This window comes from Stomoxys calcitrans, chromosome 4 (assembly GCF_963082655.1).
Source record: "Stomoxys calcitrans chromosome 4, idStoCalc2.1, whole genome shotgun sequence".
NCBI lineage: Eukaryota > Metazoa > Arthropoda > Insecta > Diptera > Muscidae > Stomoxys > Stomoxys calcitrans.
In genome coordinates this window covers 50,394,912-50,409,127 of record NC_081555.1, presented here as the reverse complement: position 1 = coordinate 50,409,127, position 14,216 = coordinate 50,394,912, and the positions used below count along the sequence as shown (strand labels likewise).

Sequence of the window (14,216 nt, the reverse complement as noted above, 5' to 3'; positions counted from 1 at the left end):
GACAATTAAAAAAACCGCATAAAAAAATGGATTGAAAATTTTTAATTAATTTTTCAACAAATGATTGAGTTTTTTAATTTTCAATTAAGTTTTTAATTGATCCAATTAAGAAATTAATTGTAAATTTCCAAAAAATTCAAATTTTTTTTTAATGGATCAATTAACCATCAAAAAAATTATTGAAATTTTCCAAATATCCAAGTAAATTTTTTAATTCGATCAATTAAAAATTTAATTGAAAAAATTAAAAATTTATATTTGAATTTTTTTGAAAAGCGAGATATATAGGGCACACCCTCAATTTCGATGCAACATGGATGGCATTTGTAAAACTCCCGGAACACGAATTTGACGTCGAAAGAGTGTTTGTTTGGGTGTTTTATCTTTTATATATAAAGAGTATTTATATAAACTGACTTTGGATACCCACCACCTGGGGTATATATGTAAACCACCTTTCGTCAAAATCCGGTGAGAAATGCATACCTTATGCCCCAAAGCAGCTATATCGAAATATGTTCCGATTTGAACCAAATACTAATAAGAACAAGTCATTGTTCAATTGTGTATAACAAAATATTGGTCTTTTTAGTAGCTACCTATCAAAAAATAAACCGATCTGAACCATATACCATGCAGAAGTCACTGTGTCAAATTTCAGTGAAATCGGATTATAAATGCGCCTTTTATGGAGCCAAGAGTTAAAATCGAGATATCGGTCTATATGGCAGCTATGTCCAAATCTGGGCCGATTTGGACCATGTTGCAGAAAATTTTTAAAGAGTCTAACACAACTCACTGTCCCAAATTTCGGCGACATCGGACAATAAATGCGCCTTTTATAGCCGCAAGACCTTAAATCGAGAGATCGGTCTATATGACGGTTCAAATCTGGACCGACCTGGGCCAAGTTGAAGAAGGATGTTGAAAGGCTTAACACAACTCACTGTCCCACATTTTGGCAAAATCGGGCAATAAATGCGCCTTTTATGGCCGCAAGACCTTAAATCGATAGACTGGTCCATATGACGGCTATATTCAAATCTGAACCGATCAAGGCCAAATTGCAGAAAGATGTCGAAGGGCCTAACACAACTCATTGTCCCAAATTTCAGCAAAATCGGATATTAAATGTTGCTTTTATGGGCCTAAGACTCTAAATCGGCGGATCGGTCTATATGGCAGCTATATCCAAATCTGGACCGATCTGGGCCAAATTGAAGACGGATGTCGAAGGGTCTAACACAACTCACTGTCCCAAATTTCAGCAAAATCGGATAATAAATGTGTCTTTATGGGCCCAAGAACGTAAATCGGCGGATCGGTCTATGGGGGGCTATATCAAGATATAGTCCGATATAGCCCAACAACAAACAGACGGACGGATTTTATTGAAAAATTCAAAAATTTCAATCACGATCGTAATTGAAAAAATGTTCAGATTCAATTAAAAAAATTATTTAATCAACAAATTTTTTAATTGAAAATGACAAAAATTTCAATCAAGATGGTAATTGAAAAAAGTTCAGATTCAATTAAAAAATGATTGAATCAATTAATTTTTGTAATTGTAAATTCGCAGAGTTCAATCGTAATTGAAAAAAAAATTCTGGATTCAATTAAAAAATGATTGATTCGGTTAATTTTTTAATGGAAAACATTTTCAATTTAATTTTTAATTGAAAAATATTTTGTTATATTTTTTTTTCTGTGCAGGATTTTTTGTTATTAATACTCTTTTATATATATTTATTCTTATATTATATTCCTTTTTTCTCTTTTTCAGTTGGAAATTGAAAGAATAATTGGCAATATTGGCCGATAATACTGCTTTACCAACATTATCCTTAACCGACTGGGCAAAAAAACAAAACGATAAACCCCAAAATAGTAACAAGAACAAAAATTGTGATCACTTTGGAGAGTAGCATAGAAACAACTGAAGAAGACGAAGAAGAAGAAGCAAAGGTTTCACATCACTTTTGGTCATCCTGATATGTCGGAGGGTTTAAAGACGCTCCTCAAAGCTGCTCAATTCATTGAGCAGCAGGAGAAATTGAAGCTGTCACCACAATCAGCTGCTATACCGGCACTACTCGAAGAATACCCGTCACAGCGTTTCATAGTTCATGCCTTTGATACAGCCGCTGCGTCAGAAGTGACCAATGGCGGTGGTGTTAGTAACGTTGTTGCTCATTTGAGGAACAGCATGAACAGCAATATCCTCAGTACGAACAACAACAAACACAATAACAGCATAAATATTCGAAACTCCAACATACGGCATGGTGGTGGCAATTTACAAGTATCATCATCGGCGCCGGCAGCTGCGGCCACGTTTCAACACGTTAATGGTCATCACACCAATAACAGCCCCACCCACCATCATCAGCATCCCCACGTTACCGCAACGGTATTAAGCAATGGTACAAATAGTGCAACAAGCAACGGTCATCATCACCATCCCCACCTTCTAAACAGTCAATTAATACACGCCAACCATCATGATTACGAATTTAATGGCAATGGCGGTGTAACGGTAGTAGCCACAACCGCAGTGGGGCCAATGAATGGTGGTGACGCCGGCACACCACCACCTTCAACTGTGGCGGCGGCACCATCTGCATCCTTAAATGGCAGGTCCAGTGAAGGTCGCATGTCAGGTGAGTCTTAACAATCTTAACAAAAAAAAATAAAAAAAAATCCATTGCAATTTTCTAAGAAGTCCTATATATTCTAAAAGGACCTAATTGGTGGAAAACCCCCAGCTGATATTTTACAAATATTTCCAATCATGGGTCTGTTGGCGTACTTGTGCAGTAAAAAACCAACTTTAATCACCTACATAAAACTGCTGGTTTACATAAACCATTTGTCAGAGGCTGCAATTGCTGCTGTAGAAAAATCTCCATCGGAAAGTTACAGCTTCTTAATTACAAAACTCTCAATATTTTCTTGATAGAAGTATCGATATGAGTTTTAGTTAAAATTTGTGAAACATTTCAAGTACGCGAACGCACATACTGTCAATATATGTTAACTTTCGGCGTAAGGTGGTCACCAACTAGGTGCCCTAGATGTCTTATGTTGCTTCATATCATACCTCTGTCCTTGTACATAACGCAATTCGTTAACCATATTAACAGCAAATTTCAAATTACTACTCGTCATTGGTGGCTCCAAATAAGCTTGTGTTTAATGTTGAAAGCAAGGCGTATATATTAAAAATTAATCGAGGTTTCTTGGTTGAAAGTAAATAAAAAATAAGACATTTTTATAAAATATCAAAAAATTGTTAACAAAATATTTTTTATAAAATAGGTAAAGCGTCGAGTATAGCTTTCATCCGCAAGCCACATGAAGTAAAGTGCCCAGCTTTGCTAAGGCAAATCGAATAAGAATTGCGGTCTCCAGGGGCTGAAGAAATACAATCGAGAGATCAGATTGTATAGGATTGGACCGATTTGGACCGATTTGAGCCATTTACAATACCAACTGACCTACACCAAGTAGTGTAGCTTAACCCCTTCGTAAGTTTGCGTGATTTTGACATGGAGACAGAAGAATATGGCTGAATCGATAAATGTCAAAACGACCCAGAATATATATTAACTTTGTACACTCAGAGACATGTGTTAGTAAAAATAGCAAAAATGGTTGCTGTAACAGCAGAAAGTCTGCTGAAAATTTGGCAGCAGTAATTTTTTGCTAAAACAGAAAACATTTTCTGTTGTTTACTAATTTCTCTGGGTGTATGGAGTCTGAAACCAATATTTACTTATGTTACAAACTGAATGACTGCGACTTATTGTTCGCAGCAAGATTTTTTTAGTGTTAACGAATAGCAGGCTGACTGACTGCTGTCTGCTGCACATGTTGCATACATTGAATTTCTACCATACCAGTTGAAATTTAACTGCATGGTTCACTAACTGTGTATCATAGATACTGAGCGATTTTCGTTCGCCCTTGTGTCAAAACCAGCTGATTTCATAAAGGAGAAACAGATGTTGAGTGACTCGACTCACTTGAGTAAAAAAAAAGTTAGTGAACCAGGCAGTAAAGCTTCTACAGGCCTTAGAAGAATAATCGGGAGATTGTCTTATATGATTTTAAACCGATTTGAGCCATACTTATTACGATTGTTGGAAGTCGTAACAGAAAGTGGCATGAAGTTTGGGCCCAGTAAGTTAAACCCAAAATCCAAAATGAAGATATGTCCCAACCAGTGTTACCCTTATTGGTAGGTTCCTACCAAAATTGGTAGGTTTTTATTCTCACCTCAATTTTTGGAAGGTTTTTCCAACATACAATGTTAATAATAAAAAATCACCGGGAATATCTCGAAATTATTTCACTTCTTGTCCTTTCTGTGTATCCATTAAGAGTTCAGAATAAAACCATGTTATAACGGGTATCACCGCTTCCAATTTCAGAAACAAAACGTTGGCTGTAACTGTAACGAGAAATGCGTCTTTTGTGGGTCCAGGCCTTCGATCGGAAAACATGGCTATATGGCAGCTGTAATATGGTCAAATCTGGCCCATACTGACTGCAACGGCGAAAATGGGTATCAAAAGTGGATTTCTGGACTCAAACCCTTAAATGGGGAGATTGCTTTATCCAAACTCGTCACAGTTGCTTATTGAAAGCGGGGTATGAATACGAATTTAATGAACTCAAGATTTCTTATCGGGAGATAGGTATAAAGGGAACTATATCACGATATAGGTCATCTTTGAACTTTACGCTGTAGAGTGATTTCAACAAACAGACGGACGGATATTTCTACATCGTCTATGAATACAACGACCTCCGCCATGTATACTTTGTATGTTTGAAAATGTATAATTTGATGTGTTGCAAATGGAATGTCAAAATGGCCAACTCTTTGGTGGTGGATGGAAAAACATATACCGCATTTTTGGCCTGTGGAACATTTGGTAGGTTATGTCGAGTTTGGTAGGATTTTTCTGAAATTTTGGTAGGAAATAATTTTCTTGAGTGGCAATACTGGTCCCACCAACCAGGCATATGGAGAAAAACAACAGACACTTTGGGGTCAATTTTTGGGGCTTTTAGGGCCTGTAGCTGTTAGGGCCAATTTGGGTTTTTCTCAAATCTTAATTTTTTCAATTAAATTAGGGTAAAAAATAATGATTTTTTGAAATTTAAAAAAAAAACTTTTACTGCCGGCTTTTTTGCTTTCCTAAAAAATTGAACGATTTTTTGAAAAATATTTCACAATTGCATTTATTTTAAGGATGCGTTTGCATACATTGGGGTGCATTTGTTTAGGGGTCATTTTTCATAATGGAAAAGCACCCCAAATTTGGGGCTTTTTTCATTTTCAATTCTGGTTTCAATTTCTTGGGGCCCATTGTCATGTCGCCATAACAGAAGACTACGTGCAATATTTCATCCAAATCGGATAACAATTGGGGCTTCTAGAGGATCAAGATGTGCAATCTGGATATCGGTTTATATTGGAGCTACATAAGATTATAGACCGAATTGGACAGTTTTTAGCTCGATTATTGAAAGTCGTAACAAAACACTCTTAGCAAAGTTTCATAAGCCCGTTCTCAAATGGCATAGTTTTTACTAGTTTTTTTTTTCGGTTCTATTCCACTGTGTGTTCTAACGTTTTTATACCCTCCACCATAGGATGGGGGTATACTAACTTTGTCATTCCGTTTGCAACACACCGAAATATTGGTCTTAAACCTCATAAAGTATATATATTCTTGATCGCCATGACATTTTAAGTCGATCTAGCCATGTTCGTCCGTCTGTCTGGCTTTCTGTGGGAAGGAGTAAAGCTAGGCACTTGAAATTTTGCACAAATACTTTCTATCAGTGTAAATAGGTTGGGATTGTCATATCGGTCCATGTTTTTATATAGTTGCTATATAAACCGATCTTGGATCTTGACTTCTTAAGCCTAAAATTTTGTATGAATTTTTTTTTTATGACTTCCAACAACTTTGACAGGTTAGGTTAGGTTTAAGAAGCAGTCCGCCATCAGACTCACTTTGACGTTTTCGTCCATTATGATACCACAGGAACTGAAGTAGGAAGATGCCTTCTAGTTCCTACCGTTGAACCATTTAATTTTTATCCGATTTGGCTGACATTATGTACAAAAACTTCTCCTTTGATCTCCAATCTGCATGTCAAATATGGTCTGATCGATCTATAATCTGATATATGTCCCATATATACCGATCTCCAGATATTACTTCTTTAGTCCCTATAGGGCGCAATTCTTAACCGATTTGGCTGACATTTTGCACAATGACTTGTACAATGGCTTCCAACATCCGAACCAAGTATGGTCCGAAACGGTCCATAACCTGATATGGCTCCAATAGCATGGGAATTGTTATCCTTTGTTTGCCTATAAAGAGTTACAGGGCAAAAAACTTGACAAATGCGACCCATAGTGGAGTTTCGGCACGGCCGAACTTAGCACGCTTTAACTTGTTATTTATGAAATGCATATTTTATTATAATATATTTATTATCGTCTTGACATTCTAAACCGATCTAGCCATGACCACCCTTCGTCCGTCTGTGAAAATCACAATAGCTGAGAAACGAATAGAGGTTTCCGCTTGATATTTAGAACAATGTACCATATCGGTTGGATGAATGCCCCATATAAACGCATCCATCACTATTTCAAAGAGTTATCTCTATCCACATAGTTTTTACGAGTTTATTTTGTTTCAATTCCACTGTGGAACGTCTGCTTTTCCATTCTCACCACACAAAAACGGATGTTTTAGGTATTTTTTGTTATTTCAAATAAAAGATTCCGTTGAGTCTATGGTTCAAGGAGGTATACTAAAATGTGTGTGGAATATTGGGTTGGGTTTTTTTTGCGTTTGTCAAAATCGTGCTCTTTGACAAATTCTACAAATTTCGTGTGTTATGTTTGACGACCGCTTATAAGAAAGATCTTCATGCCTAAATCCAAATCTAAAATACATATCTCCATAAAGGTCAAAAAATGTATGTGTTAACAGTTCATCTGCACAACCAACAATGATGAGATAGTTGTTCTTCTTCTTTTACCTTGAACAATACGCTCTATTACATGTGCAATCATGTATTCTATTGTTCTGTTTTTTTTTTTTTTTTTGTAAATGCTAGCCACTAAGAGATACAATGCGATGCGGTCAACTGCAATAAATTATCAACAGTCATTACGTATGGGGGTGGTGGTGGTGAAACTGTGATGCCATGGTATTGTGTGGTGTTTATATGTCGACATTGTACAAAATGTGGGGAAATGTTGATGATAGTGTGTTAGTGTGGTGAAAATACAAGGTAGAAGGAGTAAAACGTTCGAAATTTACAGTTATTTTGTCTGAGAATTTAACCACAAAGAACAAGAAGAGTTTTTTAATAACTACCCTGAATCATTTGGTTGGTTCATATTGCCTTTTACAAAAGGTATATTTTTTTTTTTTGGTCTAAAATCGGGTGCTTGCAAATTGAGTTTAATGAGCCGACCCTATTCCGTACATACTTGTTTTGTTGGTAGGTTTTGGAATACGAAATGTTTACTGGTGCTCGCTAGGTTGGGCTGTATGCAGCAACCAAATTAACTGAGAAAACGGAAGCCCATCAACATCCTGTCTGCAAACGTACGAGTATGAAAAAGGATGAAGCTGGCACAATGTTGTTATATATCAAAGATCACGACCTCTACTTCAACTTACCATGTATTTCCTTCATACCGCTCTCTGTTTTACCAATTTCTTTTGAACAGAATGTTACATTGTGTTACGTTCGTTCCTTTTACTTGCAACACTGTTTCGTTATGAATGCTTTTATTTAAGTAGCATGAAGTCGAGAGTTCTCTTGGTGGGGTTTTTTTTTCTTCGCAATGTTTCAAGGAGTAGCAGGACAAGAATACCTTGGGAAAATACACCACCATCATGTATGGCTACACACAGATTTGCCGTTTGGTTCAAGTACCCATCGAATGTGAGAGCATGTTGAAAAATTATACTTGCTAACCAGCATTTCGGCTAGGTTAGCGGCTGGTGGCTTGGCAAAGTTGCGAGGTCTTCTGTTGTTTGGTTTTTTTTTTGGCTATGCTTACAATTTATGAAGTTTTTTTTTTTGAATGCAGTCGGTATATGATGTTCTAAAAGGCTTCTGTGTTTGCTCAAAACATACTGCTGGCGGCTGGGGGTTTTTGTTTGGGTTCTACTTCTTATGTTTCACTTTTTGGGCTCAGACGTCGCCGGTCGTTTGAAATGACTGTCTACCTGTGGTTGAACAATTCCGACTTTCGTCTTGTTTTTAAGTTTTAATGCCTCTTATGTTGTCATTGTGAGCACATGCATACAAATTTTTTGGGGTTTCTTTGAAACGGTTAGGTTTGATTGATTTTTTTTGTGGTATGAGGGCTCGTTTGTTTGGTGGCGAAATGCTATGGTAATGGGGTTCAAGATGTAGACAGAGATTTTTTCAGTTTTGAATATTAATTCAGATTTGTATACAATAAAATAAAAAGCAATAACTAAATGTTAAAGATTTGTATTTCATGCCAGGGAAGAAGTTAGATTTTAGGTACTTGCAAACACAACCACTAGCTACGAATTTTATTTGCAGACAGAACGCGTTTTACTTCAAAAAAGACTGCCAATTTCTTTTTTTTTTTGGAAAAATCCAATTTTAATACCCTCCACCATAGGATGGGATATAATAATCTAGTCGTTCGGTTTGAAGTCATTAGTCATTGCGTTTTGTATGAGTGCTGAGTGTCTAAAAGTAATCTGTGACAGTGAAAAGTGTTCAGTGTACTCTGCTATTTTATCGTGAAGAAACTCATAAACGAGAAACGATTGCTAATTATTAAAATTTATTACCAAATTCTTGCTCTTGCCAAATGTCCATCGTTTGTTACGAGCTGTTCTGAAATTAGGCTCATTTCTGACTAAAAAGTTACGTAAATATGCAAAACTGTCGCTTCTAGGGTTAAAAATAGCCACTTGTATTCCAAGTATGCAGCCCGGCTGGTGACATGATCAATCCATTATTGTCAAAGACCAAGAAACGTTCACGCCAACGGCAGTGTTTCAAAGTTGGACCTTATGAATGGAACATTTAAACGGAAATCCGCGGAAAATGGAACAGCAATAATTTTTTGCGAAAACAATATACATTTTTTGTTGTTATTAGATGGCAAAAAGTTGAAAAATAGCTAAAAATTTCATAAATATTTTAAATGTTTGTATATTTTATCTCATCTGTTAAATTTAACGGCATATATCGTAAAATTTTTTCGGATGTTTTTTCTTTTTTTTTCTCTAATATCAGCAGACTAATTTCTCTGAGTGTAGGGTACAATGTTCTTCTTTTCCCAACATTTCCAATTTTCTACCATATTTTTTAATGTATTTAAAATTTTTGCATATAATAATAAGACGCAAATATAAGCATTCATTAGACTCCATACTATCAAGAAAAAAACTCTTTCATCAAAGAAATGTTGGAAAATCCGAAAATCCTTAAATTTAATTTAACAAATCTTTTTAGCTAATATCCTTATTTTGCAGCTTGGATTTTCAAGAATTTAAAGGCCAAAACAGAATGCATTGAAAAATGCAATTTTTCAAACAAATCCAACAAAAGTAAAGCGCAAAAGTTTAAAAATGTTCTACTTTGACGACTGAAATGGAGCGTCATTCTGTTTGGCCTACGTGATGTACTGTTTTCAGGTGTCAACGTTAAACATTTGCTGTGTTTTATTTACCAGTCTGGCGGATTCGCTAGCTTATGGATAAAGAAAATGCTCTTCCCGCTAAATGAGCGGTGACCAAAATGAAAATAAGACTGTATGCGAGAATTACTCTCCATACTTTTTACCTTTCTCTCTTTGAATGAAAATTCATTTATCCGACAAGACGATGTTTTTTAAAAGAAAATATAATATTAAACAAAAGTATTAATCTTTCCTACTTTATCTAGCGCTTTATTAGAAAAATTCTTTGTTTTTAAAACTAAAACATAAAAACGATGCCTATCGTGTTAAGATCCCCAAAATGCGCGTGGGGCATGGTCTAGTTAGGATTGTATCTCAAGTTCTTATATAGATTGATCCCCAGATTTAAGGTCCAAGGCCCATTAAATCCAATTTATTGTGCAATTTCTCTGAAAGTTGACACAGTGAGCTGCGTTTTTCTCTTTGACGTTCTTGCAAATATGGTTTAGATCGCCAATTTTGGTGTTTTCCCCACATAGACCGAACACCCGGTTGAAGATCTTTCTCCCATAACTGGCCTATTTATTACCTGATTTTGCTGAAATTTGGTACAGTGAGCTATGTTAAACCCCTATATATCCTCCTAATATCACGCAGATACGGTCATATGTTGACATAGTTGCCATAAATATCGATCTCCCGATTTAAGGTCCTGAACACATATAAGACCCATATATTACCCGATTACACAGACATTTGGAACAGTGAATTGAAGCGAGTTGGATCTAGAACAGATCATACTTGTTATGCTATGGAGCTATATCAAGTTATAGTCCGATTCGGACCATAAATGAATTGAATGTTGAACATTGTAGAAGTCATTGTGTAATATTTCAGTCCATTCGGATAAGAATTGTTTCTTGTAGGGGATCAAGAAGCAAAATCGAGAGATCGGTTTATATGGGAGCTGTATTAAGCTATAGATCGATTCAGACCATATTGGACACGTATGTTAAAGGTCATGGGCGAAGCCGTTGTACAAATCGTATGAGAATTGCGCCCTCTAGCGGCTCAAAAAGATCCAAGATCCCAAGATTTGAACCCAAGAACCGATTTGAACCATACATAGCACAGTTGTTGAAAGTGATACCAAAACACCACATGCAAAATTTCAGTCAAATCGGACGACAATTGCGGCCTCTAGAGGCTCCATAAGTCAGGACTCAAAATCGGTTTATATGGCAGCTATATCAGTTTATAAACCGATTTCATTCATACTTAGCACAGTTATTGGAAGTGATCCCAAAACATCACGTGCAAAATTTCAGTCAAATCGGAGAATTGCGCCCTCTAGAGGCTCAAGAAGTCAAGACCCAAGATCGGTTTACATAGAAGCTATATCACAACATGGACCGATTTGGCCCATTTACAATCCCAACCGACGTATACTAATCGAAAGTTAGCATGTTTTCGACAGACAGACGGACGGACATTGCTATATCGACTTAAAATGTCATGACGATCCAGAATATATATACTTTATGGGGTCTAAGACGCATATTTCGAGGTGTTACAAACAGAATAACGAAATAAGTACACTCCCCACCACATATTTTTTGTATTGCCTTCTTAAAATTTGCTAAAATAGAATCATCATTTTCAAATATATTTGATAATAAATTACCACCAATGTGACAACCATGTGTGCATGCATAGAGGCCATTAGCCAATTGAATAAAAGACCAAAACCAAAATAACAATAATATTGCATAATCAACAAATAAAAAAAAAATAAATAAAAAACAAAGGAACAATGGAACAATAGGCGGCTATTGCTTACATACATTTAAAATTTTATTATATATATTTTTTTTAGTATTAATTTAATTTAATTAAGTAAAACGTTCAATCTGACTGAATGTGGGAGATCTATAACTATGGCCCTCAAAGTTTTTAATATTGAACTACATGAGAGTTTTGGAGAGATGTCTAATTAAGGGCTCGAAGTGTTACGAATTCAAGGGATTATATATAACATAATTTTTATCGATTCATATGACAAACATATAATGAAAATTTCAAAATCCTTTCCCTTTTACTCGATATAACCACCATTTCCTTTGACTATTGCCTTGAAACGGTTAAAAAACCAAGTTGTAAACTGCACGACTGTAATCAACTTCGTTTGAAAATCTATAAAAATTGGGAATTAAAATTCTAAACAAGCTAAAGTGCATTTAATTCGTTCAATGTGCAAATTGTGCTGACGAAAATATACAAATAATTGGATCAGTAAAACAAAGAGGTTGCCTTTGTTTTTCACAACACTGTATGCTTATAAGTATGTATTTACATTATTACAATACATGATAATGCATCGAACACATACATGTACATGAGAAATGTATATAACAAAAACAAATTTATGATAAAAAAATTAATACAGAAATTCTATATAGGTATGTTTGTATTATAGGTTATATTCTTATCAAAGTATTCATGCTGTTTTATACCTAATTGCTTCCAAGTAAAATTCTTCACAAACTTATTGTGTTGTTATATGTACCTACCTACTCTTTGTGTCATTGCTTCACATCTAGTATCCATCCATCTGTCCATATGCATCCATCCATTCATCCACTCCCCTTTTAAGCAATCACGTAGAGAAACAAACACCACCAACAACAACAACTGCGTCGTTGGAACATTCCGCACACCCTCCTTCGTTGGTTTCACTTCATCCAAAAACATATCTCTTTGCATATGATATCACTGTATAATCGTATGTTTGCATTACTCACATGTATATATTTATGTATGTCGTTTCTCGTCTTTATTCTATACAAAAAAAAATAATAATAAAATAGAAACAACAAAAAAATAAACAATCAACCAAGTTTTTAGTATCTCATCCAACAGCTTAATGCACTCACACATACACTGTGTGTGGCGTACTAAGGCCACGTGTACCACTTAATTTGGGAAGAAAAATGGAAATAGCAAAAAACAAAACTCAATCGCCAAAACAAAGGCAAAAGCAAACACGTACAATAAAAAGAGAAATAAAGAGTAATCAACATTTCGCTGCGCCACTTAACTAGGGTTGCCAAACTAATTTGTTGAAAAATCAGTAATTAAAAAAAAAATCGGAATTATAATCACTCTATAAAAAATAAAAGCATGTTTTTATTCGTAAACCACATAAATAAAGAAGTGAAAACAACTAGTTCAAAGGTTAAGTTAGGTTAGGGTGAAGGGCTCGAAACTGGCAGACTCGATTAAGTCGGAAAAAATAAATAAACAAACGCCCAGCACTGTACACGACAGCAAAAAGAAGAGAAAAGTAGAAAGAAACTATTGGGTTGCCCAAAAAGTAATTGCGGATTTTTCATATAGTCGGCGTTGACAAATTTTTTCACAGCTTGTGACTCTGTAATTGCATTCTTTCTTCTGTCAGTTATCAGCTGTTACTTTTAGCTTGCTTAAGAAAAAAAGTAAAAAAAAAGTATATTTGATTAAAGTTCATTCTAAGTTTTATTAAGAATTCATTTACTTTCTTTTAAAAAATCCGCAATTACTTTTTGGGCAACCCAATATCAACGGCGAGAGTATGATCCAAGTGCCAAATTAAGTCATTTGAGTAACTACCGAATGACAAAAGGTTAAGTGCCTGGAAAAAATTTAGGCACGGAAAAAGGTGTTCAACCATTCTCTTGTGTCGTCTCCAGATGCATTGTCCTGTGTCATCTTTTGCAATGACACAAAAGCGGCTCGTCCAAACTTTGCACAGCAATTGGGAGTTTGGTCGAACACGAACATTTCATTAAGGAACACAGGACAAACTTCTCACATATCAATGAGTGCTATCCAATTCAAATTGGACTATATTTCGATATATGTATGTAGCTACTGTGGGTTCATAAATGATGTATTTTTCACTGGATTATGAAGAAAAGTGGTCAACGTATAGTACGACGGAGGTGGTAAGTACCCAAAGTTCGGCCCGGCCAAACTTGGTGCTTTTTGGCTTGTTTTACTTTGAAGGTAGCATAAATTATTCAGGTCATCAAGTCGATATTAGAAAACGTGGTTCGTTTTTAAATACCTTTCATTTTATACCCATATTGCCCAATTGTATAAATGTTATTTGGGAGTGTTTTTGGTAGTGTGGCGACCCCCTGGTACTCGGGGCAAAAATTTTATACTAAAAATTAATTCTAATTTTAAATACCCTTTACTTTTAAATACCCCATATTGCCCAATCGTAAATATGTGTGGGGATGTGGCGCCCCCCATGGCACTTGGGCCAAAATTTTATACCAAAAACGAATTTCACGTTTAATCACCTTTTACTTGATACCCATATTGCCCAAAAGTAAAAATGTGATTTGGGGATGTTTTTGGGTCGGAGGAACCTACCGCCAAAGTTGTGTATCAAAATCTTAATATACTTTTACGTACCTTTCATTTGGTATCATATTTCCCTAATCGA

At 35.5% G+C, this 14,216-nt stretch overlaps 1 protein-coding gene across 1 annotated transcript in view; it reads left to right on the top strand.

Annotated features, from left to right (window-relative positions):
- Nucleotides 1-3,758, top strand: part of LOC106080849 (protein doublesex-like) — a 33,942-nt gene extending 30,184 nt beyond the window's left edge. Inside the window, exons 3-4 of the mRNA XM_013242441.2 lie at nt 1,787-2,663; nt 2,744-3,758. Coding sequence (XP_013097895.1) covers nt 1,997-2,663; nt 2,744-2,772 — 696 coding nt within the window. The 5' untranslated portion in view covers nt 1,787-1,996 and the 3' untranslated portion in view covers nt 2,773-3,758. The remainder of the gene's footprint in view (nt 1-1,786; nt 2,664-2,743) is intronic.
- Nucleotides 3,759-14,216: the final 10,458 nt, after the last annotated feature.